The following is a 26,847-nucleotide window of genomic DNA, read 5'->3' as shown; positions in this document are numbered from 1 at the left end:
CACTTTCTGTGAGATGCGAACTGGCGTTCTAATTCTTGATTTTTTGCAGTCATTAAAATACTCCAAATTGAAAGCTCCTTAGAGACTTTTTCTTTAGCAGTATACGTTCTTTAACGTTCATAGTCATTTGTATGTAGATTTCTTATAAAGTGGTACCCTGGGTACTAGACTCACATATATAAATTTTGTATAGTGAGTCTGGTTCCCAGGGTAATAAAGTAGCTCCTATTAAAAAGAACCTTTTTTACCCAATTAAAAGAAAGTTAAAAATATACTAAGGAATATCTGAAAACACCTTCTATAAAGCTGAAAGAATCTTAATGTATTTAAAAATCATTAATATTGTTTTAAAGTCGTTTGCCCCTCAACTGTGTCAATAAAGGCTACCATGAAAGGCTGGGTGGTGCCATGACCCCCTGCACACCCTCTGCTGACCCCCAATTCGCTGACATGACCGATTTACGGCCCTGTTAACAGTACTAAATAATTTCAGAGGTAAAATGAGATAAAATATCATGGATATTTTGGAAAATAACTGATCTAAAAAACAATATTTTGTAATTATAACTTTGATTTAAGTAAATATTTGAGAAAATAGTCTGTTCTACTACTTCTTCCGATTATGTTATAAAGAGTTAGAGTTGTGAAAATAAACAGCTCGTCTCTTTTCTTGAAAATTTATCCAGACTCTAAAACAGAAAGTGGAATAGTCATTTAAAATACTTATTCAGTAAAGGAACTATTGAGGCTGTTTCGAGACCAGTCTCTTCCTTTCCCTCTCTTGTTCTTATTTTCTTTGACTCTCGAATGCTCTGGTCTGCATGGCAACTATAAATGGATATTCCAATAGAAGATAAAAATCCAAAATTTTGATAAATATTCGTAATTAGGATGATTGATGCTAATTGACGATACTTGATTAATGATTGCTGAAGGAGTTTTTATGACTGAGGATGGTTATTATGATTGAGGTGGCGAAAATACTTACGACGAGCTGCAGCAATAACTTTGCATGTCTTCCCATTTGGCGTTATATGAAATCCATTTGGGCATTTGCAAGAGAATCCTGTGCCATTTTGCATTTTGGCAATCAAGCACAAATGACTGCAGCCACCGTTGTTATTCCCGCACGGATTGTTTCCTGCAATAGTTCGATCGCAAATTACTCATGTTGGATCATAAGTCATTTCCATTAATTTGTTTAACTGAAAGATTCTAAAATGAGCATTTTATGGATTAATTTAACATTTCTGATTTCAATGTAAAAGTTTCTAATCGCATATCTTCATATGACAGTGAAATTTTGAATCTGGCAATCTTTAGAGCAAAGACTCTAAAGATTCTCTTGAAAGCAACTTCTGTATTTCAACTTATCGAGCCAACCTGTTTAGATAAATCATTAATATCAGAGTTCATACTTTCATTATAGTTAAATACAATAACAACTGGCATGTTATGATAAAATGAGAGTAAGAGAGTAAAAAGGTTCATTCCATGTCCCTATGTGATAATGACTAATCATTTAATTAATAGGTAACACACCTCCTTCCCCTCCTAAATTTTCCATTCATTTGTAAATATCAAATTTTTGCTAAAAACGCAAATAGCTAGATCTAAAAAAACCCGGACTGGTGGTCAATATAGAAGATATTCGTTTGTTAAATATCCATGTTACCAAGAAACTTCTTATTTAAAGAACTTGCTCAAATAATATTAGCTGCTGTGGACTGATTCTCGTGTCACACCCCCTTCAAGAGAATTAGTTAATTCCCAATAGAGCGATACTCAGACCAGATTTTTGAAGAGCATGACAGTTTTTGTCACAACCTGAGCTATTGCTACCATATACGCCGAACTTCATCTTTCCTGGGGTTGGATCAGGACACAGAATGGAGCTATTTTCTTGAAAAATAATTAATATCATGGCAAAATGCTCATTATACCATTTGATTCCAATAACTGTTGTAAATAACTGTAGATGCACAAGAACGTAATTTGGACAAAAACCATGACCCCTTATAAGGAAACGTATAAACTAACATTACTGTCCTTTCTTGGAGACCTTAAACAACGACAGTTAAGGCAGAACCAGTATCACTATTGCAAAAGAGGAGGGTTGCTAGGCAAATGTAACATAATACAACAAAGTATGAATAAAATACCAAGATGTATTTAAAATGAACGAAAAAGCGACAAGCAACTCAAAATATCTGCTCATAATATTATTTCTAGATTTTGTAGCATCGAATAAAATTCAATTATTCTGTATGCCTTTTAAAGATGACTTACTTTAGAAGATAGACAAAACCAATTCAATGCAGCAATACGTACAGGACAAAAAAGGAGACATGATTATTATGAAAACGTTGCTTCTTACCAAAAGGCTGCCTAGAAGGATGATACACTTTTATGTCCATTGGCGTATAACGAGTGCGAAACAACTGGGAAAGACTGTGAGATGGTTTGGTCTTACTGATAACCTGAACAGACCTCTGCTGCCAGTCTGTAAAAAAGATCTCCTGCTCAAAATGAGTTAGAGCGAACGGGAATTTGAGGCTGTTAGTCAGAATCTTCCTCTCACTGCCGTCCAAATTTGCTACCTCAAGCCTCTTAAATTTTGCATCCACCCAATACATTTTATTCTGTGCAATATCAAGTGTCAGGCCGTTTGGCCAAACAATATCCTTTGAAATCACTTTCTCCCTGCTTGCAAGCTCACCATCCATAGAGATGCGCTCGATGCCTGCTTCTTTTCCCCAGTCAGTCCAATAGAGATAGCTGCAATGTGAATATGTTATCTATAACTCGAAGATATTAGTGAATAAAGACAGTAGCTTAATAAACACACAGAAATCGATCGTTTGCTTGTTACAGGTAAAAAAATCAAGAAAACAAAAAAAGGGGAACAGAAAAATAAAAATGGCATTGCTGTTCAAGCAAAAGAGGACGAGTATGATATCAAAAAGAATAACTTACAAGAATATAAATTGATTATAATATTTTCTAAACATAACTCTACTTTGAGTGTAATCAAAAGTGTAACTCGAACATCGTCAGTCTCATCAACACCAGTGTAATCATCACTATGGTCTGTATATTTTATGTTATATTTAGACAATATTTTTTAAAGATATTCAATTGTTACAGATAAACTAGCCATTTTCGTACAAAGCTCTAATTTATCAACCATAAAATTTACAATCAATAGAATGATCTTCATTTCGTTCAATCATTCTGAACTCTCCTCTCCAGTTGTCCTTCATTCTGTTCAACAACAATATGATCTTCTTTGTCTACTTTACAGCCTGGCAAATTCATACTTATTGAGTTTCGCATGTTGGCAGGTAAGGCAGCGGCAAAGATACTTTGTATTTTGGAATGTTCGTAGCAACAGCATAAAAAACTCAAAAATTATTTTAATATTTCATGCACTTCTAACCCAATTGGTTATTAGGAAAAGCCTTTGCATTGCCTTAAGTTTTTTTATGACCATAAATTATATTAGTATATTCATTGACAAAATGATGGTCAATTGGGACCATCCAAGATTCTGGGCAATCCACGTTACTATTTGCAATGTTTCAAACAAGTTATTGGTGCCGTGACCTGGGAAGAGATCATCTAATACAAGGGTCTATCCAAGGAACAACGAACCACTTTTTGTGCATTTCCGCAGGTATTGCTATTGACCAAAGTGATTTGTGAAAATAGTGTTCGGCACACTTTTAATTTTTGTTTGTTTTTTCCTGTACAAATATCCTACACGGTCTGATTGGTATCGCATGAAGCACGTTGTATATCAAATATGTATAAAGATAGAATATAATTCCTATTTTCATGTAGGGCTAGGCCCTCGTTCTGTATTTCCTAATGCTGATAAGACCGTATTCCTCTCGTGCTGTTACGCACGTCCGTTCTCTACCCTTCGTTCCGAACTCTACCTAATCTAATCTAACACGTTGCTACATACACAAGCGCTGTCAGCGGAATAATAAATTTTAATAACGCGTCCATTTCGCAACATAACCGAGAGATTAAAATACTTTATTATACTAGAGTCCAAATTCCATAACACGTTGGCTTTGAAAACAGCAGAGTTTGAAAACAGCTTTTCATTCTTGGCTGCCTTGCGTTCTTTTCTTAATATATTTTCACACGTTGTTTGCTCAGTAACAGTGGCTTCTTCAAAATGGCTTCCGTTTTTAATGACCAAATCATTCGCCGCTAATTGAAAAACTTTGATATTGTCGACTTGTTGCGAGGTTTAACGGCGGTAATTTTCTGGCAAGAGAGTTTATGCACACCCAGTTCATGATTATCAGCAAAAGCATCTTTCCAATAAAGGCACTTCTTCTTCTTGGTTGTCTGCCGCGGTAGAGGTTCAGCGTCCCAAACCCCAATCATCCCAAATAAAAGTACACGACACATTTAATAACGTACTTGACGTCAACTTCATAGTTTATTTCCAAACCAGCTTTTTTTATATCTGCAATACTTGCGAAAAGTACTTGGAACACCCAAGCAGCTCAAGCCGATACTCGATCCAATTTTAAATTAGGTCTTCTGTTCCACAAACAATGATGGAAGTGCACCCAAGCCACCCTGGTTTCAAAATCACATGTCATGCGAATGATTCAAAATTGTTTCAAAGGAAGAGAGGGGAAACAGCAAATGCGAAAGCGTGATGTAAATATGACGAAAAATGACGAAAGAAACCTAATGTTTTTTAGCGCTTTTGAGCTTGATGCATGACAGAACACTCGACAACAGAACCCTGAAAGCTGAGGATTTTTGTTTTTTTTTGTCTAGCTTTTTCAACACCAAGACGAAATTCACTAGTGCAATTGAAGTAGAACAATCACTTTTCGTTGACATTAACTCAAAGAAGAATTAAGCCATCCGTCAATTACATTTTTAGTTGAAGAAATACTATAGGAAATTTAAAGTTTGATGATTCCACCTAAAATTTCTTGTCTTTCTTTTCTCGTTACTCAAAAAAGTCAGACAGATAACAAGTCAAATTGTCGCTGAATTTTTAGCTATCACTTTCATTGGTTTATAAATTTCAGCAATTTCTAGACTCACTGCTATAAGAATTTATTCTTATAGAAATTGTGTAAGCCCTGGTATTTTATGGAGGGACAGTTCCCAGGCCTACAGCCGGAATCATCCATCTCAGATATCTAGAATGTTGATGCGTATACATTTGGAAGAAATCTATATATAAACTTCGATAAAAAGGAAAAATGAAGACAACGTATAAACATAATAGTCCAAATCAGAGCAACGTTTTCTGTTGAAAAGGTATCTATTCTCGACATTTAAACACAATAACCTTACCCATTCTTAGGATCACAGGCAATAGCTCTTGGTTTGCTGCCGGCCGTTAAATGTACCAAATCCATGTTGCTGGTACCATCCATTTCAGATACTCCAATTTTCTTGACACCATTGTTGGTCCAGTAAATCTTTCTTCCGATCCAGTCAATAGTTAAGGTTAAAGGGCTACCTAAATCTCTAGCTATTACCTCAGTTTCGTTGTCAAGATCAACGCGAGCTTTGTTTATAGTGCCAAGCTGTAAATCACACCAATAGACGTAATTGTTGCCTATGTCTAAATCAAGTCCAACAGCACCTTGCGAACCACCAGCAACACGTCGGTGGTCTGTGGCCTTGATTGCAGCACTCTTTATTTCGTTTCTGTTTGAAAATATCAACCTTGGGGCAACTGTAACTGAAAAAGGTGATAAATGTATTCAGGTAGCAGTTGAGAATGTGATGGACACCCAAGCTAGTGGTTTTCTACTTTCATTTCTGCGACATCGAATAAAATTGATTTTACGAGGTCTATAAATCATTCGTAATCTTGTCAATAAAACTGTATCGTTGTTTAACTAATACCCCTTTGAAATATGAGCAAGATTTGATACAATAAAAAAACGACTTTGTACAAGAAATGAATACTTAGTACGACGTTTCAAACATATCTCTTCATCATAACTCTTCTTCGTGATTCTTTTTCATAACTATTGTTCATTTTCGACGAACAACACTCATAACCTCATTGATTATCCTTTTGAGATTTGGATGTCTAACTTCAAAAACAGAACATATGTTGCAAAACTAAATCGAGAGTAGCATGACTACTGTATCTTTGAAATCCGGTAAACAGATATTTGGCACAAGCTTAATCGAGTATGTGAATTTCCTATGGTATAGTAAGAGATGATACTTCAAGATCCTTTGTGAATATTACATAAATGCTTGTAGCCATGTTCTACTTGTCTTCTCAGGGCACTATCACTTAGTGATGTTGCTAATGCTACTGTATGTTTTTAATGTGTACCGTTTTCTTTGTTTGTGTTCAAATGGGGGTAAGCTACACTAAATAACACCCCCTCCCCTTTCCTTTTACTAAGTGCAAGATACACAAAATTTTAAATCTTTTTTAACATAAGCCACATACTGTCGCAACTATGCCCATCCGAATTGAGTTGGAAGCCATCTTTGCAGGAACAATTATATCCAGTTTTGAGGTCAACACACTCGTGCATGCAGCCACCGTTGTCTTCAAGGCATTCATTTGTATCAGCAGGCTTGGCTAGAAATGCAGAACGTTGAAGAATGTTTCTATTCGATAAAAATTTGAGGCTATGCAAAGTCAAGCATCATATTAAATCACAATCAATTACCATTATCAGTTACTAATCAGGTGTTGTTAATCATCGTCAATCAACAATCATAATCAATAGCAATCACTTGCCGTCATCCTGAGTCAACAATCACAGTCGTCATTAACATCATACATCAGAACAAGGCTGAACGAACAATTTTCATAGATTGTTGATTGATGATGATGGTAATTGATTGTTATTGATTATTACTGATAATGCTTATGATTGTTGATTGATGATGAGGGACGACAATTGATTAGTGGTTTGTTTGAATTATGAAGATTGGTGATAATACTTACGACGAGCAACAACTTTGCATGTCTTCCCATTAGGCTTTAAATGAAATCCATTTGGGCATTTGCAAGAGAAGCCTGTTCCATTTTGCTTCTTCGCAATCAAGCACAAATGACTGCAGCCACCGTTGTTTTTCCCGCACGGAATGTTTCCTGCAGAAATTTAATGGCGAAATGTTATCTGTCAAAATCTAATTTCCTTCGTTAACTTAAAAATATAAAACATAAAAAACATAAAAAACATAAAAAACATAAAACATAAAACATAAAACATAAAACATAAAAAAGTATGCTTGACACGCCATGCATGTTTGCGCAAGTATGTATGCATAAAGATGTGTAACGAGGTTTGTATAAAAACTAGTGAAATTTTAATGTAGAATATTGCCTTGATTTTAAACAATGCTTTCAAAAATGAATCATACGATCAAAACTGTAGTTTCCTATTCGTTGAAAAAGTGTCGAGATTCTGCTTGCTCCTTACCAGCAGGTTGCTTTAAAGGATGATACACTTTGACAACCATTGGCTGAGCGTCTGTGCGTAAAATTTGCGAAGATGATCCTGGAGATTTGAATTTGTCCACTTTATGCACAGATTCTGTCCTCCAATTACTCCAATAAAGATAATTTTCAAAATGTGCTATTGCGAAGGGAAAATCAATATAATTTCCAATTATCTTCCTTCCACTGCCGTCCAAGTTTGCTACCTCAAGCCTCTTTAATTTTGCATCCACCCAATACATTTTATTCTGTGCAATATCAAGTGTCAGGCCGTTTGGCCAACCAATATCTTTTGAAATCACTTTCTCCCTTGTTGCAAGCTCACCATCCATAGAGATGCGCTCGATGCCTGCTTCTTTTCCCCAGTCAGTCCAATAGAGATAACTGCAATGTGAATGCATAATTTGTTATTTCAAGGTAACTAAAACAGGATGCAGAAGCAGAACCTGAGCGTGAGTGTGAATGTCGAAGATAAAGGCCAGAATAATGTTCAAAACCCGTGGTTTCCCAACTCGATATTTATATAATAGGCCCTTCATAGGCTTTTCATGTGAGCAGGACATGAATATATTCATAGCTTTGCAAAATGCTCTTCTTCTGCGGGAAAGGCAAGCAGAAATCTTTTGTCGCCAGCGACAAAAACAACTTTCCAGCATGCCAGATATTTAATTCAGTCGCCAGCGCTAGTATGCGCTAGGCATTAGACTTTAAATCCTAGTTGTACTACTACAGCACAATCGATGGTAGCATCAATACTGACAGGACACTGTCCCCTTAACTGAAGACGCACTCAAAAGTTTTTCTTTGCATTCGAAAAATCGATCATTTTTGCAGTCAAACTTACCCACTAATTGGATGACACGCAATAGCTCTTGGTTCGCTTGTACTGGCTAAAGCTACTAAATCCATTTTATTGCCACCGTGCATTTCAGAAACTGCAACAATCTTCACTTTTTCATCCGTCCAGTATATTTTTCTTCCGATCCAGTCTATAGCTAGACCTTGTGGGTCACCTATGCCTTTCAATACTACTTCAAATCCACCTTTGCCATCAATGCGAGCTCGACTGATAGTTTCCCCTATCAGTTCAGACCAATAGATGTAGCCACTTGCAACGTCAATATCTAGGCCAGAACCACCCCTCAAACCACTAACAACAAGTCGCTTGTCTTTGCCGTTCATTTCAGCATTCCTTATGTCGTATCTGCTAGAAATGATCAATCTTGGAACAAATGTACCTAAAAGAGAGAAAAAGCGGCTTTGTATTGTCAATGTGTATAACTACAAAAATTGAGTAGAAATTACCTTGCTGGATGTTAAAGGATAAAAGAAAGGAAGGTAATGCAACTGAAGGACTATAAAAAAGAAAAACAGAAGGAAAATACGAACTTCTTCTTGAGAAGTACAAGTTTCCTTTTCTCTTCACGAAGAAAGTTTCTTCATTAATTTTCTTATGCAAACTAGTGAATAGTTATAATCAAAATGATTACTTGCGGACACAAAAAATCTCATCATAGAACCATAAACATTTGTAGTAACAAACCATTTGCCTTGCAGCTTTTTCCATCTTCTTCCAACTCATAGCCGTTGGCACAAGAGCATTCATGACTCGCACCCCTCTGGATGCAGACTTGATGGCATGTACCATATTTTGCACATTCACCAATGTCTGGATAAGAAAATAGACTGTTTATAGAGCAGATTCGGAAATATAGACGACAACGACTGACAATACCAATTAGGGACATCAGAGTACTGATGAATAAAAAGCACTGAATTAATAATTAAACCTTGAGTAAGACATGTCATTATGCGGGTTTTACTTCTATTTTGTCTCTTGTTTTCTTGCTAGATTTCAAGGACATACAGCTTATCTCTAGAAATGGAAAAGCTCAACAATTTTATACTCATTCTTCATTAGATACCTCAATGTGAAAAATATTAAACCACTTTGAAATAGCGTTTTTAGTGCTTTAAAGATTATTTTAAACTCATCATTTCTGCCATAAAACGATATATTTGTGTGACAAAAAGCTGTTTGAAATACGAAAAGATACTCTGTATACAGAAACAGATGAAACGAATAAAGAATTAAGCAGAGTCATTTATCCAATGGCGAAGATGCACTACCATCCTTATTTACAGAAAGGGATTTATTCAGTACTTTTTCCCTGATTATGATCTCTTCTCTTGTCAGAGTCTAACATAGCTTTGATATATTCGAAAGTGGATAACGTGAGAAATTGCAACGGAAAAAATGTATCCATGTCAACTTCACTAAAGGAGCAGTTTTTCGATTACATCTGCACTTAAATTCACTAAAGGAGCCTTTTCTTTTAACATAATTATATGAAAGTAAACAAGGTTTCAAATCTATAAATGCATGTCACATACTGTCGCAACTGTGCCCATCCGAACTGAGTTGGAAGCCATCTTTACAGGAACAATTATATCCAGTTTTGAGGTCAACACACTCGTGCATGCAACCACCGTTGTCTTTAAGACATTCATTGACGGCTAAAACCAAGACAAGTTTTGATGTGAATCAAAATATTATGAATCAACAAAACACTGAAGTCATTTTGAAATCATCAGGTTCATAACGGGAGCAAGATATTTATCATTCATGGAATTCAGAATTTGATTACCTTTGTTTAGTTTATACATGAAAATCATGTTCCTCAACTTGCAATTACAAGCACATTTGATTCGTGCACGCCGATTCTTCGTTACAACCTTCTAATAAACAAATAAATTATAAGATTGTCTGGTTGCATGCTTAAACCAAGTCACTTCTTAGAGCTTTACAAGTTGTAAGGCGTGTTGAAAGCTAAAGAGACAAAAAAACATGGATTCTTTTTTATGCAAAACGAGCAAGCAGACTAGATAATTCGATCCTTCTGCGTTGGAAGCGTGCTGCGGATTATTTTAGAAAGAGAAATGGAAGTTATCTTAGATCATAGAAATTTTGTACGCAACTAAAAGCGAGTTACACCTAAAGATGTCCATTTCGATTAGTATACCATGATCAACCTCTGAAAATTGAGCTGTTTAGTTAAACAATTTTCATTCTTTGGTTTTTTTTCAGGTCTTGCATAGTACACTTGCTGTATCCTATTTCATTTTAGGCTCATTATCCTGATTCTTCTAGAGAACAAATGTCAACGTTTTCAAAAGATTGTAGTATGCAAGGAACTGCCAAGAAAGTTCTGCTAAAAACTTTGTCTTAATGGACTCCGTGCATTTAAATAGATGGTTGACACCTTAATTTATGTTATTTGAAACAACTTTTTTAACAGGTTTTTACTTTCCATACATAAATATGTGAAATGCCTGATGAAAATTTGTATACTTGGTCAAAATGATTATCGTGTCAAAGAGCAATAAAGATTATTGTTCACCGCAGTCGGATTCATCTGTTCCATATGGACAATCAGCATTGCCATCGCATTTCCAGGAAACATGAATGCAATCACTAGAGTTTAAGCATTTCCATTCGTTGTCATTACACTGTTTTGTTTCCTTTGTTGATACTTTGCATGATTCTTCATCTGAATTATCACCGCAGTCTGGATCTCCATCGCATCTCCATCTTTTTGGTATGCAAGTGCCGTCTTTGCAAGTGAATTTATTCAATGGACAAGTTGTTTTGCCTAGGAGTATGAGCACAGAACAATACAAGAGCTTCAGTGCAAATCTTACAAGGCCTAAATGCAGAGGTTGTGGCTATTAAAAGAAATTTTATACAGCACCAGCACAAACAAACCTAGCACTGAAGCAAGAATTCTCAAATGTGATCCGTGAGAGGCAACTATAAACATCGCATCAATAAAACTTATGATAAAAGCAAAGAAAAAAGAAACCAGAGGTCACCAAGACGAATATCTTCTGATTTGCTATAGGCTGTTATCCAAATGGAGAATGTATATGCGTATATGAAACAAGAAGTGCCTTCTTCAGTTGCATAGTATATTTTTATCACAAATAGAATGTCAAAGATATCTTCTTCTTTGATTGTTTTGCTATCCGGAGTTATAAACAATAGACTATGGTCAGCTTTAACAAATCAAAGGAACATTTGCGTACCACAGTTATATTCATCTGTTCCATTCGAACAATCAGTCCTGCCATCGCATTTCCAGGAAACAGGAATGCAAGAAGAAGAGTTTAGGCATTTCCACTGCCCATCTTTACACTTTGATGGCATTTCACAAGGGTCTTCGTCCGAATTGTCTCCACAATCATTACTTCTGTCGCATTTCCAAGATTCTGGAATACATCTCCCATTTTTGCAAGAAAACTCGCTTGCTTTGCAAGTTTCACGTTCTGCGTAAGAAGCAAAGAAGCCAAATTTCTCTGAGACATTTAATTGGTTGACAAAAGCCGAATTTCTCTGAGACATTTATTACTTTATTGGTTGACAAAAGAAAACAAACAAAAGACTAGATACTTATAAAAGAAAGTTAGTAATTTGACAAGCCAGATTGCCAGTGCAAGTACGTAGTTGGTTAGTGAAGAATGTACGAATATAGAGAAAAATGTAACTTAGTAAGAAATAAGTAAACTAATGAGTAAGTAAAGATGTAAATAATAATGATGATTAATTATTTATCTGTAAAAAAACGCAAATACCGAATTAACGAGCACCTTTTTCAGCGTATGAAACTGCCCTTACCTAACAAATTTCATGTTAGTATTACTACTTAAGAGAAAGTGTGAGAATAACTTGCTTAGAGGCCTAGAACCTATTATCCCAATCTAAAAATAGCACAAAGGAGCATTTGTCAGGTTAGGTCCACATCTATCTTTCTCAGCGTATGAAACTGCCCTTATCTACCAAGTTTCATGTTATTATTACTTTTTAAGAGAAAGTGTGAGAATAACTTGCTTAGAGGCCTAGAACCTAATATCCCAATCTAAAAATAGCACAAAGGGGCATTTGTCAGGTTAGGTCCACATCTATCTTTCTCAGCGTATGAAACTGCCCTTATCTACCAAGTTTCATGTTATTATTACTTTTTAAGAGAAAGTGTGAGAATAACTTGCTTAGAGGCCTAGAACCTATTATCCCAATCTAAAAATAGCACAAAGGGGCATTTGTCAGGTTAGGTCCACATCTATCTTTCTCAGCGTATGAAACTGCCCTTATCTCCCAAGTTTCATGTTATTATTACTTTTTAAGAGAAAGTGTGAGAATAACTTGCTTAGAGGCCTGGAACCTAATATCCCAATCTAAAAATAGCACAAAGGGGCATTTGTCAGGTTGGGTCCACATCTATCTTTCTCAGCGTATTAAACTGCCCTTATCTACCACATTTCATGTTATTATTACTATTTAAGAGAAAGTGTGAGAATAACTTGCTTAGAGGCCTGGAACCTACTATCCCAATCTAAAAATAGGAAAAGGGGGCATTTGTCAGGTTGGGTCCAAATCCTATCTTTCTCAGCGTATCAAGCTGCCCATATCCACCAAGTTTCAAGCTGGCATCACATTTTGCACAATTGGGCTATGTTTGTATGCTAAGAGCCCTAACTATTCTCACGCGATAAAAATAATTATACTTTGTGGGTCTGGTGAAGCTTTGTATTCCTTGACAATATCTTTACCGCTTAGTTTCACATGATCTGGTGTTTTCGATATGTATTAAATTATTTTCTGTTGTATCACTCGACAATTGTGAAATATACTTGAACATCCTGGAGACGGAGGGACTTGAAAGCAGAAAGTCATAAATGTTTCACTGAACAGTGTACACGTATATCAGAGTCTTTAGAGGGCTATGGAAAACAAGCAAGTCGACATAAGTTTGAAACTAGAAAGGATTGGTTTTGGAAAATTCCAAATTGTTGCTCTAGCGATTTTGTGCCTGAGATACTTTTCGTATTCATCCACAACAAGTCTTGTCGCAATTTTGGAGCCGTATCTTCGATGCCATTGGAGCCTTAGTTACATTAACGCAGCATGGATTGTTCTACCAGAAGCCTTTACGAAGATTATAGGATCGATTTTGCTTGGTAAATTGTCAGATATATATGGTCGACGTAAGATTTTGATTCTGGCTTCTGTTGCGAATTCGTATTTGGCCTTACTTTATTCGTTGTCGTCAAGTGTCTTATTGTTGTCCACAATTCGCGGATTTATCGGTCTTGTGTCCTCAAGCACTTTAATTATTTTTACATATACAATGGAAATTTTGCCACTATCTGGACGTAAGTTTATGTCACTGTTTGAACTCGCGTTTTGCCTTGGATGTGGATATGGGATTGTAGTTGCTGGCGTTACATTAAAGTATCTAAACTGGAGATGGTTTGATACTTTTGCAGAAACAATACCAATTGCGTTGTCAACATTTCTAGTCTTTTACTTGCCAGAATCCCCCAGATATCTTTCAGCTGCAGGAAAACGTGAAGAAGCCGAAAAGTCTCTAGAAAGGATAGCTGAAATGAACGGGTGTGAAAAAGGATATGTTCCATTGGAAGAAGCCTGTGCCGAAGCTGAATACCAAGAAGAAGGGGAAAAGAGAAAACTTGAATCTGAATGCAAACTTTCAAGGAGAGAATTAGCAGAAAGAATAGCTTTGCTTTCACTTTTGAAGTTTTACGGAGATGTTGTCTCTGGAACAATGCGTTATGGATCAATGCAGTTTGGTGAAAATTCTGATGTTTTGGGATGTGGAAAATGTTTTCAAAATCTAACGTACAAATACCGTTGGTCTGTGGAAACAGCTGTTTTATTGTCCGTTTTCACGCTTTATTGGTTTTTGAACAATGTAACAAGAAAGCTTACTTTGAAGATTTTGGTTGTTTACCTTGCTGTTTGCCTTGTACCATTTTACTGGCCTCTGCGTGGCTGGCCGCTGCTTATGGCACTAGCTTTCACAGTTCTTGGTTCTTCGACGCTTAATAATGTTTTGTTAGTTTACAGAGCAGAACTCATTCCTACATCGTCTAGAACGTTTGGATGCGGCTTATCAGACGCTTTTGGCCATTTTGGCTTTATGTTTGGTCAAATCATCGCACTTTACCTGTATCATGTCAGTATTCCTCTGTCTTTTGGCCTTGTGCATGGCATCACAGTACTGTGCTTTGTTGCTGTGTTTACAGCCCTCATAGAGACAAAGTATGATTTCCTAACGTGACAACGTACATATTTTACTTCTTTCAATGTCGTTTCTACCAAATACTCAGTCAGCTAAAAAAATTGATTCCCAATCGGAGGCCTGAGATTCCCAATGTTTAGTCATGCATGCATCGCCGTGCATTTAATAGACATTGCTGTAAGTTCTACAATCAATCCAGGCCCCATTTCTGTAGTGTATGAATAATTCTTTTCTATATCAGAAAGATGTCTCTGTCCATCAGTGAGTTACTGCCCTCGTTGTTCATCTCTTTTCAAGCAAGAGGTATCAAAGGTTAAGTCGAGATGCTGAAATTACTGTTTGTGACAACCCAGACAGATTGGACTTATTTTCTCTACAGTTGCAAGGTTTCGTTATAACTGCAACGTGGTGTATATCAAACTTATAATCTGAATAGTCTCATAGCAGAAATAAGCCCGGAAGGACTTTTAAAGATAGTGATGAAGTAATATTGTATGGAAAGATGCAAGGAAATTGAGAAGAGAGACTTTTTACTCTAAAGTCACTTAAGTTTGAAGGATTGCAGATCCCCCCTTACTCTTAAGTTTAACGTCTCTTCCATGAAAGACCGGGGCTGCGTTCATAACTGTTTTGGCCTTGGGCCAAGGGTTAACGGATACCCCATTTAGAAATAGTTTCTACCATCAAGACATGAACAGAAGGTCTAAAAGTTGAAAACTGCGTCGAATTACGTGGAAAACGTTTCAACTATTGTGATCAAGGAACATGATGTTCAATTAATCAAACTGAAGCAAAATGGCAAAGTTATTGATGGATTTTTTCAAAAATTTTAGATTCGTTGATTTGACTACAATAACTTATAAATAGCTTTGAAAGAAGCAAACATTTAGTAAACTAAAGCTTTTCGTCTGACACTCTTCAGAGTTTAAAACGTCAGAACATAGATCGAAAACTCTACGCTAAGAAATATATATACCCAGTTGTGTATATTACAATATATATTACTAATAAGACCTGCGATTCTGCTATCGGGCAGCATTTGCTAGAAAACCCAGTTTGTGCAAAAAACTATAATGGCGACATGTTTCGGATTATTGGTAAAGCCCGATCGTCGTTCCACCTAGCAGTTTTAGAATCTATCTACATAAGCACGAAAAAACCGCTACTGTGTAGACAAAAGGAGTTCGTTTTCACCTTAGGACTCCATTGGTAACATTCGAATAGGCAAGCGGCACTGATTGGTCAACCTTTACAGTCATGTGCTCGTGTTTCTGATTGGCCTATTTCGATCCACAACTGGGTATATATATTTCTTAGCGTAGAGTTTTCGATCTATGTTCTGACGTTTTAAACTCTGAAGAGTGTCAGACGAAAAGCTTTAGTTTACTAAATGTTTGCTTTTTTCAAAGCTATTTACAAGTTTTGTACCACCAAAAGATTGTTTGAATAACTTATAACTGTGCACTCTCGTTGTTTTCTGTTTGGGAACTTGAAGCTATAGCGTGACATCTTTTAGTCAGCTAAAAAGAAATTGATCAATAAACTTGAGATCCAAACTTGTAATAGAGCATTGCGTAGCAGTAGTGAGATCCGTGTACGACCTTTAATGATTCCAAGTCCTTTTCAAGATGCCGTTGCAAGTAGCTACAACGCTCTTCCTAGTTATATCAAACAACAGACTAATTTCAACATGTTTTGCGCTGATGTTCACACATTCTTGATGAAGAAAGCGAATGAGTCACAGAATTAAAACTTTTTTCACTTATTTAATTTGACTGTAGCTATAATATCATTTTTGTTTCACGTATTTTCTTTAAGTTGTAAAATGGACTTAATTTTTAGACTATTGTGGATATGCTCATTTAAGCCATATGATAATTTTCATGTCTTCAGGCATTTTTTTCTAGTTAAATAATGATATTATGAAATTCACTTCTGTCCAGAATTTTTTCGGTGCCCCTTTCGTTAAAGGATTTCAATGGACCCCTATTGGTTACTGTGACAACGTGAAAACGCCATAAAATTTGCTTGCCATACTGCTCGACCTAATGCAGGAGCGAAAAAAAGATTGTGCGAATTAAGTAGCAAAGATTCAAACACTGAGGTTTAGAATTAGGTTGAACTTACCACAACCTTTCTCATCAGAGCCATCAGAGCAGTCCTTTTCTCTATCACATCTCCATAAACTTTGAATACATTCTCCGGTGTTGCATTGAAATTCGTCTTTTCCACATACCGTAGATGATGTCTGACGAACTTCTGAAATTGTTGAAGTAGAGTTTACGAGCATTTTGATTATCAAACTTTTCCTGTTCACCTTCTGATTTTAGCAACAGACTTGAAAGGAAGCGGTTCTTTAGATAGCAAGGAGCCTAAAGGGAAGCGGTTCTTTAGATAGCAAGGAGCTTAAAGGGAAGAGGTTCTATGCCATGATCCAATGTTCCTGCGTTTCCCGTCTTTCTTTAAAGGACACGCTTTTGGCGCCAAATTTTTTTCTTCTTTTAACTTAAAGTAAAATGCTGTATGAGAGTGTCGTTGAAATATTTTTCCTTTCTGATTTCATTTTCCTACTTAAAAACCCTTTTCAAATTATGGCGGGAAATGAATCACGTGACACCGTGACGTAGATTGTGATAATTTGTTATTGCTGCTACTGGTATACAGTTTTATTAATCTTTGTTGTAATTAACAGTTTTTATTAATCTTCAGACATGGACATATTGGTTCCCCTTTTACTTGGACAGTAAAGTACCTCTAGTACAACTTAAGTAAGATTTTTTTACCTGAAACGCAAGGGTACAAAATGTCTTTTGAAGGTGGTACACTCTTTTAAGCAATACATTTGCCTGGAAAGTATCATTTTACAATATTTATCAATTGATTTGCTATGGTTGGAAGCATTACATTATTGTGCATCAATGCCATTTGATGGGAAGGGTGAAGAAAATAGAAAGGGTTTCTACCAGAAGCCCAACAAGTTTAAAGATGGGAAGGGTGAAAAAAAGGATTGGGTTTTGGTGCCAAACCCTTTTTGAGACACCAATTTTCCACATTTAGAAATGAAGCTATTATGTCAAAGATCATTGCAATTTTTAAAAATTGCATTGAATAAAGAATTCAATCACAGATCATCTAGAAGCCAATTGATTTCCTCGTTTAAGCAAAAATTTTTAAATTTTTAACAAAGTTAAAATTCTTTATTAAGCTTTTCAAAAATAAAAAGTTTCAATGACGTCATCAAAATAGCGAATATACGTACCTCGACGAAGAATCGCAATATCAACAAGAATTCGTTTAAGTTGATACCAGGAGCAAATAACCCTGATATTTAGGAAAAAATGCCAAAACAAACAGTAGTCAAACAGAACAGTCTGAATTTAACCAATGAGAGCGTTTATCGCCACAATAACCCATACTTTCTTATAACCCATACCTTTTAAGGTTACGGTAAACGTTTTCTAGATGAAAACATCCATTTTACGATTTTTTCACATCCTAGTAGCCAAACTTTCAAGGCACACATTGATACCATGTTTAACACATTGATAACAGAAATGACTTGACCCGGATCAATAAAATTCCGTTTTCTCCGGACAAAAAATTCTTCTACATACAGGTACAAAAAAGCCATTGTGTACCCAAGGAACCAATCGAATGGCTTTACAATTTGCACACGGCCTGGACAGATGGCGGGTAAGGTAAGCAAAATGTGTCTCAAAATTGTTGTGCTTGCTCTGGTCCGTCTTTTATAGCCAAACACACACTAGCTAAGGATCTGTGCTTTCTGCTGATATAAATCAGATTTTGATACCTCAAATGCAAGGGTACAAAATAGTTCTTGAAAGTGGTACACCCATTTAGGCAATAGATCTCCCTGGAAAGTATCATTTGACAATATTTGCTAATTATATTGATATGGTTGGAATCACAAAACTCTTCTGAATCGAATGATATATAGTTTAATCCGATGCCGTCAACAGTTTGGCTTTTAGAGAGAGAAGATAAATTATTGTGTCAGAAACGTTCACCGTATACCTAAAAGGATGGATTGTCTTTGTAACTTTGTCTTTGTAGCCATGCCAATTGTTAGCGGACGTTGACTTTACGACTCCACATTTTCTTGATCACACAAGCGATAGATAGAATCTGGGGCAGTAATCACAGAAGAACGATGAAGCATCTGGGTTACGAAGGAAGTGTCTCTATGCCTTTTTATACACGTAGTTTCCGTTTGTTGTATAGTTAACATTACGTCATTAGACGACGAGATTACGAGAGATTGCACCACGACATGCAACTCAAAACAAGTTACGTCATGGTATATTTTGGCCGTCAGGGATTGCACCACGAAGTGCAACTCGAAGAAAAACCTTATGATTGGACAAATAATAACAAGAACCCCTTTTCCTATTGGACGTTTGCTTTGCTGGAACTTTTATTGGATGTTTAGATTTATTGCACCATCTATTGTTTAATCTTATATAAATTTGAGCTTTTAGTTTAGAGATTTAGAGAAGTTGTAATTTAGACGCTAGTTTGACGCTGATGAAGATAAAGATAAAGACCAGTCGCCGTTTCTCTCTCTGACGTTCTCCTGCCGCCGCTAAAGTAAAGATTCAGAAGCAAGGTCGTAAGTTAAAGCCCTGAATTTTATTGGTATTTGTTAAAGTAGTAAGAACTCACGCAATTTCATGTTATACTTAACACTGTCGTTCAACCTCAAGTATAACATCTGGTGCCCCGTGTGAGGAATTGTCGAAGATAGAGAATTGACTTTATTTGTTGCAAGTGTTATTTTGTTCATTTTTATTTGGAGTGCATTTTGCCGCATTTTACAAGTTTCGAGAACAGTCCAGTCAGTCGAAGCACTCCTTTGTATCGTAGTATTTACTCACGTGCCGTTAGCTGTTGTTGTTCTAATTGGATTAACTCTTGCATCAGACGTATGTAAACATTTTATTTCGGGATTCTGACGTATTCGCATAAAAGTATTTTCGTAAACAATGGAAGTGGAAGCAACGGTTCAAGAACTGCAAACTCAGTTGACGGCAGTTCAAGCTGCTATCGAGGGGAATTCCCAGTCCAGTTTATTCAAACCTCGCTCTTTTAGCGGTCTTCCCTCTGAAGACGTAAATGAATGGCTTGGAAAATTTGAACGTTTTTCAAAATTTTATAATTGGTCGAATGCCAAGAAACTTGGTGCACTAACTTTGCTTTTAGAAGGCCCCGCGTTAGCCTGGTACCAAACATTACCAGATGAAGGCACTGGTAGTTTTGCCAACCTTTGCACTGCCTTAAGGGATCGTTTTGGAGCACAAAATTTAGAATTTCTCTTCAGGCAAGAACTCTACTCCCGAAAACAGGGGCTTGGGGAGCATCTCGCTGTTTATACCGAGGATATTATTAAGAAATGTCAACGCCTCGCCTTGCCAGACAAGGATATAATGAACATATTTATAAATGGCCTGACTGACGATCTTAAAACCCACGTCATTTTGAGTCAGCCCAAAACATTCGCAGAGGCAGAAAATTTGGCCCGCTTGAAAGATTCTGTTGGCAAAACACTGCCTCTCACATTTTCGGCCCAAACAGTGCAAGACCGTCGCATTAAAGAACTCGAAGGTCAAGTTAATTTACTCCTTTCATTGGCCTCGCAAAAGAAAACACAGCCAATACAAGCATTGTCGACATCACATGCAGGACCGCATGATGTATTTCAAAATTTTGATTTCGACCCGTGCATGCCGCAAAATGACAATAGGTTCGGTCGTAATGATCCTCAAAATCTAAAAGAGGAAGTGATTGCAGCCATTCAAACCGGGTTCAATAATTTGAACGGGAATAACAACTGGGAGGATAGCCAACGTCGAGGTGCGCGTGGGAGGAATCTCCGCACTACTGATGGGCAGCCCATTTGCAACAATTGTCAGCGAGTGGGACACGTTGCTAGGTACTGCAGATTTGGCCAACGCCAACAACAACAATTTCAGTCTGCACGTAGGGGAGGTTTTCGTGGCAACCAAAATGGTTCATCTGTTTCTTTCCAAAACCGGGAGCCTTTAAACCGCACCGGGCCTTTACAATGGGGGCAGTAAAGGCCCACCCATCATTGAATCTAGCTAGAGAAGACCCCTCATTTGGACGAAGGAAAAAAGAAAACGGGTTACTTCAACAACAAGAAAACTTTCCGATTTCATTAAAAAGGGATTCTAGTCACCCGACGGGTTTGAAAGCTGCCAGTAAATCCGATGAAAAACAGCCCTCAGTTCCCTGCGTAAATGCTGAGACATTCGGTAACGCTGCCACATCTTCTAATGTATTGATATGGGGAACTATTCTGAAGCAGCCTTTCAAAGTACTTGTAGATACCGGTGCCGCTGTTTGTGTAGTTAACGAACAATTTTATCGCGATGTTTTGCGCACCAAGCACGGGATTACCCAAAGCAATGTAATTGATAGTATTAAAACTGCGAATGGTGACATAGTGTCGGTAGTCGGTGCCATTGAATTTTCAGTTAAGTTTGGAAACATTGACTATGAATGTAATGCAGTAATCGTGCCCAACTTGGCTTACAATATCGTTCTTGGGAGGGACTTTTTACAAAGATATCGCGCAGTGATAGATGTTGGGAATGAAAAAGTAACTTTCTCAGAAAATAATACTGTTACATTCGCTACCGGTAATTCTCCTCCGGTTATTTCTGATGTTCGATCAGCTAAGACCTTTGTTATTGACGGTAGCAGCGAAGTTATTATTCCCGCCATTCTGACGTCATTTCCCTCGGAGACTGTCGTAGGACTGATCGAAGGTTCTACTAAGCTCTCTGACCGTTATCATTTATTGTGTGCTTCTACACTTTGTCAACCAGATGCTGATGGTAGAGTCACTCTCCGCTTGCTAAATCCATCTTCTGATTCAGTTGTCATCCATAAAGGTACCACTATTGGTGAATTTGAAGAAATTTCTGATTACAATAAAATCACTCCACTTGAATCAAATCCTTCTGTGTCTATCGCCGACTCCTCCGCAGCTACCATTCCAGAGGCTAACTCTAAGAAATTCAATTGTTTGCCTAGTCAAGTTCTATCTCCTGCAGAAAACAGACAATTGGAAATCCTTCTAGCGGAATACGCTGATATTTTCGCAACCTCTAGCCTCGATTTAGGCCACACATCTATCATTGAACATAAAATCGACACGGGCAATGCTTCGCCCATCAAACAGCAACCATATCGTGCTTCTCACTCTCAGAAGGTTTCTATCGAAAACCACATCAATGATATGCTTGACCAAGGTATAATTGAAGTTTCGTCGAGCCCTTGGAGCTCACCAGTCGTCCTAGTGAAGAAGAAAGATGGTAGTACACGCTTTTGTATCGATTATCGAAAATTAAATGCGGTAACCCATAAGGACAGTTACCCTCTGCCACGAATAGATGACGCTTTAGACTCGCTTGCTGGCTCGAAATATTTTTCTACTTTGGACCTGCAGTCAGGTTACCATCAAGTGGCGATGCACCCAGAATCGAAAGAGAAAACAGCCTTCATTTCTCATGCTGGGTTGTACCAATTTAATGTCCTTAGCTTTGGGTTGACGAATGCTCCTCCGCAGTTTCAACGACTCATGTCTCGTGTACTTCACGGCCTCGAATGGAAGGTCTGCCTTGTATATATCGATGACGTCATCATTTTCTCGTCTTCTTTCGCTGAGCATCTTTCTAGATTGAAACTAGTATTTGATCGTTTTCGCGCTGCTAATCTTAAACTGAAGCCTTCCAAGTGCTACTTTGCTCGAGATTCAGTTAATTATCTTGGATTCGTTGTATCTTCTAAGGGTATTGCGCCAGATCCTTACAAACTGGACCCTGTTCGTTCGTTTCCAACGCCGAAAACCGTTAAGGAAGTTCGCAGTTTTCTGGGATTGTGTAATTATTATCGTCGTTTCGTGAAGGATTTTGCGAACATAGCTTCGCCGCTAAATCATTTGACTAGAAAGAACGTACGTTTCTCGTGGAGTTCCGATTGTGAAATCGCCTTTGCAGAGCTCAAATCTCGCCTATGCTCGCCTCCTATTCTCGCATATCCAAATTTTGATTTGCCATTTCATCTGTATACGGATGCCAGTCAGTACGCTATTGGCTTTATACTTGGCCAAGTTGTCGATGGTAAGGAAGTTGTGTTAGCCTATGGTGGCCGCGAACTAAGTGACGCGGAGAAGAAGTATAGTACGACGGAACGGGAGGCATTAGCGGTAGTAGATGGTATAAAGCGTTATCAACCGTACCTTACCGGACAATCGTTTTTCGTTCACACTGATCATGGTAGTCTGTCGTGGTTGATGAAAGTAAAGGATCCTACAGGTAGACTTGCTCGATGGGCGTTGCAGCTACAACAGTATGATTTTCAGATAATTCATCGTTCTGGTTCCTCAAATGGTAACGCGGATGCTCTTTCCCGCCGCCCATACTCAACGCCCGTTACCTCTTTATCGTCTGAACATCTCGCTTCTGTTGCTGACATTTCCGTTCCACTGGCTGTCATAGATCATCCATGCCCACCGCCTGAAACTTTATACAAACTTCAGCGCGAGGATTCAAATCTCATAGATATTATTAATTATCTTGAATCAAATGAAGTGCCTTCCAACGATAAACAAGCGCGCTCCTTGCTCCTGTCCATCGATTCTTTCTTCTTAAATGAGCATGGAATTCTTTGTCATCTTTGGAGTCCAGGTAAACGTCGAGTTCAACAATTGTGTGTACAAGTTGTCATTCCAGCTTCATTACGCCATGAAGTTTTAGTTGCTTGCCATGATCATTGCACCGCCAGTCACCTTGGTATCACAAAAACCTATGACAAAATACGTGCACGTTATTATTGGCCTAATATGTTCAAGGATATCGAACATTGGTGTAATTCTTGTGTTGATTGTGCGATGAAGAAGATACCACGTGGACACCGTAGGGCGCCATTGTTACCTATTCCAGTGGAAGGAGCCTTTGACAGAGTGGCTATGGATATTCTCGGTCCATTTCCAGAAACTCATGATGGAAATCGTTACATTATCGTTTTTTCCGATTATTATACTCGTTGGCCGGAAGCATTTGCCTTGCCGTCTACTGAAGCCTCCCGGATCGCGCACATCCTCGTTGATGAAATTCTTGCTCGTCATGGTGCTCCTCGCGCCCTACTTTCTGATCGCGGGCCTAACTTTCTAGCGTCAATTGTGAAAGAAGTGTGCAAACTTATGAACACTCGGCGTCAGCTCACCACGGCCTACCATCCACAGACAGATGGTCTTGTCGAGCGTTTTAATGCAACTTTGGCCGAGGGTCTTTCTATGTACGTCAGCTCTAACCAAAAAGATTGGGACAAACATATTCCGATGGTCCTGTTCGCTTATCGTGTTTCTCCTAATGCCACGACAGGAGAATCGCCTTTTTATCTATTGTATGGACGCGAGCCACGCTTGCCGATTGATGCTGCGTTGATTTTACCGGATTCTAAGTTGTCGTCGTCAGTTGCCAAACTGCGTGCTGAAATTGTTCAAAATTTAGAGAATGCGCAGTCTATCATTAAGTCTAACACGCAACTCGCGCAGCAAAAGATGAAAGCCTACTACGATCTCAAAGCGACTCCTGTTCTATACGATGTCGGTTCGCGCGTTTGGGTCTATACACCGAAGAAACGCAAAGGTCTGTCGAAGAAATTACAGCATAACTATCACGGTCCTTATCGCATCGTAGCAAAGCTATCTCCGGTTCATTTCAAACTTCGGACCTTGGATAATCGCCCTGTTTCTGTTCCGGTTCATGCAAATCGACTAAAGCCATACCACGACCCGGCCGACCGACCGATTGAACCACCTGTCGATGACTCTTCGTCTCTTGATTTACAAGACGCAGACTTACCACCGGACAGCTTCATTCCATTGCAAGCAGCTCCTCCGCAGGAGAACACTCGCCGTATCGCTCAGCAAGTTTCAGACACTGATTCATCGACGGAGCCGCAGATTACGCGCCCTGAGGATACCTTTACCCCTCAAGTTATACGCGGTGTATAGTTTTGTCATTGGTCAAGCCAGGAGGCTTGCTTCGAAAGGGGGGAGTCGTGTTGTATAGTTAACATTACGTCATTAGACGACGAGATTACGAGAGATTGCACCACGACATGCAACTCAAAACAAGTTACGTCATGGTATATTTTGGCCGTCAGGGATTGCACCACGAAGTGCAACTCGAAGAAAAACCTTATGATTGGACAAATAATAACAAGAACCCCTTTTCCTATTGGACGTTTGCTTTGCTGGAACTTTTATTGGATGTTTAGATTTATTGCACCATCTATTGTTTAATCTTATATAAATTTGAGCTTTTAGTTTAGAGATTTAGAGAAGTTGTAATTTAGACGCTAGTTTGACGCTGATGAAGATAAAGATAAAGACCAGTCGCCGTTTCTCTCTCTGACGTTCTCCTGCCGCCGCTAAAGTAAAGATTCAGAAGCAAGGTCGTAAGTTAAAGCCCTGAATTTTATTGGTATTTGTTAAAGTAGTAAGAACTCACGCAATTTCATGTTATACTTAACACTGTCGTTCAACCTCAAGTATAACACGTTCTTCTCAGTGTAAACGAAGTCTTCGAAACGAGATCATATCGGGGGACTGCCCGTTGAGTTATGTTTACTCCCTTGTTTCCGTTGAGCCCAGTGAGGTTCATTCACATCATTGCTTTGCCCTCGCTCAGTACCCATAGATTTATACGGGCCGAACATTTTTATTTACGTACGTAGCCCATGTGTCGATTTCATATCCCAGTAGCGTCGGAACAAAATTCATATTGGAGGGGGGGGGGGGTGGCGCTGCCCATTGTATTATTTCTTACTCAGTACACTGTTATCAAGGAAATATATCACAGTTTGACAATTATTGGGGGCTCCAGCCCTAGTGCCCCGGTTCCAACGGGCCTGTACCCTAGAACGGCGGAGCCGTGGGGGCTGGGTGGGTTGTAACCCCCACTGTTTTTTGCTGAAGTATCAAAGAACTACGCGTGTTGTGGCATCAAAGATCTACGCACAGGAGTTTGCCAACTCATCTAGCCTCTCATTCCAAAATATGCTCCGGCGTCCCTGAGACTTTAATATTATTCGGGCTATAATCTCGATTTCGAAAACTGAACTCTTTTTTATAAGAATCAGTAAATTGAAGTTCAGGCCGGCTGCTCTTAATTTTTCCGAAAATTTGAGGTTGGATTGTTCTTAATTTGTTCTTCAATTATGAGTGTAAGCAGTGTAAATTAGGGTGAATTATTGTGCTCAAGGGGAGTCCTCAGGCCCCATTTGCAAAAACCTTGCCAACTTATTTCCTTTGTTGGGTTCGATTTTTGACAGGGCATGCCAACATTGAAGAACATCAACAAACGTTTTTCAAAATTACACTTAACCATTACAGTACCTCCGCGGTCAGCCTCAGCTTTTAAAATTTTTGTTATAGAAACCGAATGTAATTGATGAATGATCAGGGGGAAAAGTGTGGAGTCTAAAGCAACTGAAACAATAGTAAAAACGAACAGTGAAACATATAGCTACTTACTGACTATTGCTGAAATGAGCAACAATGCAACGGATGCTGCTAGTCGCATTCTCTGGTAGCTCTTTAAACGCGTATGGAACGCTTTTCGTTGCGGATGCAAAGAAAACAATTTTAATACGAGCAAGTGATTCGCAAGAACCCACTTCCGTCCAAGCACAGACTGCTGTGGTGCAAGGCACTTCTTTTATCCGGCAGTTACAAGGGAGTCGGATTTCTCCTCTTGCTTTTGTTTAGTGTGAACAGATGTAAATCAGGTGCGTATGCTGAATAAAGCTGAAGTTGTAGTTAATTATGCCAGATTTCGATAAACTATTCTTAGTTGCAAATCGAGGTTGTTTTCCAGAGGAGGCTAGTAGATGCGCTTATTCACAGTGAAATGGCAAATAATGTATTAAATGGCAAGTATAAATGTGATACACAATAAAACTGAGTATCAGCGAAAAATAGAGTCTCTCAATATTTAAAAGATAATTAAAACTGCGAGTTTTCTGATTAAAATCAAGTTTTCAATTTTCTATTGTTCTTGGTCGCTTATCATTAAATAGCAAAAACAATTACAACCTAACATCAATGTCAAAAAGATATAATATTGTTTTAAATTACTACAGAATAGTAGTAATTTAGTAATTCGATAGTTTTCAAAAACCCAAAGTTCTTTATTAGCTTAGGTCAGGGCCGTAGGTAGGAAAGTT

The 26,847-nt window shown here is 38.0% G+C and overlaps 1 protein-coding gene across 2 annotated transcripts; it reads right to left on the bottom strand.

The window, feature by feature from the left end:
- Positions 1–520: 520 nt before the first annotated feature.
- On the bottom strand, positions 521–26,442 carry LOC135683946 (low-density lipoprotein receptor-related protein 4). 2 transcript variants are annotated; one of them, XM_065199476.2, is made up of 14 exons: positions 26,156–26,440; positions 16,696–16,827; positions 11,555–11,794; positions 10,870–11,121; positions 9,863–9,985; positions 9,012–9,137; positions 8,313–8,706; positions 7,452–7,852; positions 6,974–7,120; positions 6,467–6,601; positions 5,341–5,734; positions 2,378–2,778; positions 989–1,141; positions 521–689 (listed from the first exon to the last, which is right to left on the bottom strand). In XM_065199476.2, the coding sequence occupies exons 1-14, from the start codon at positions 26,202–26,204 to the stop codon at positions 679–681; spliced, it is 2,958 nt and encodes a 985-aa protein (XP_065055548.2). In that variant the 5' UTR covers positions 26,205–26,440; the 3' UTR covers positions 521–678. The 2 variants fall into 2 exon arrangements, with proteins under 2 accessions (XP_065055548.2, XP_065055467.2); XM_065199395.2 differs by lacking the exon at positions 521–689 and adding an exon at positions 690–828 and having other exon boundaries at positions 26,156–26,442.
- Positions 26,443–26,847: the final 405 nt, after the last annotated feature.

This window comes from Rhopilema esculentum, chromosome 17, assembly GCF_057945365.1.
Source record: "Rhopilema esculentum isolate cy_ngs chromosome 17, ASM5794536v1, whole genome shotgun sequence".
In the NCBI taxonomy this organism is placed as follows: Eukaryota; Metazoa; Cnidaria; class Scyphozoa; order Rhizostomeae; family Rhizostomatidae; genus Rhopilema; species Rhopilema esculentum.
The sequence above is the reverse complement of the archived record's forward strand: the minus strand, read 5'-3'. Positions and strand labels throughout refer to the sequence as shown.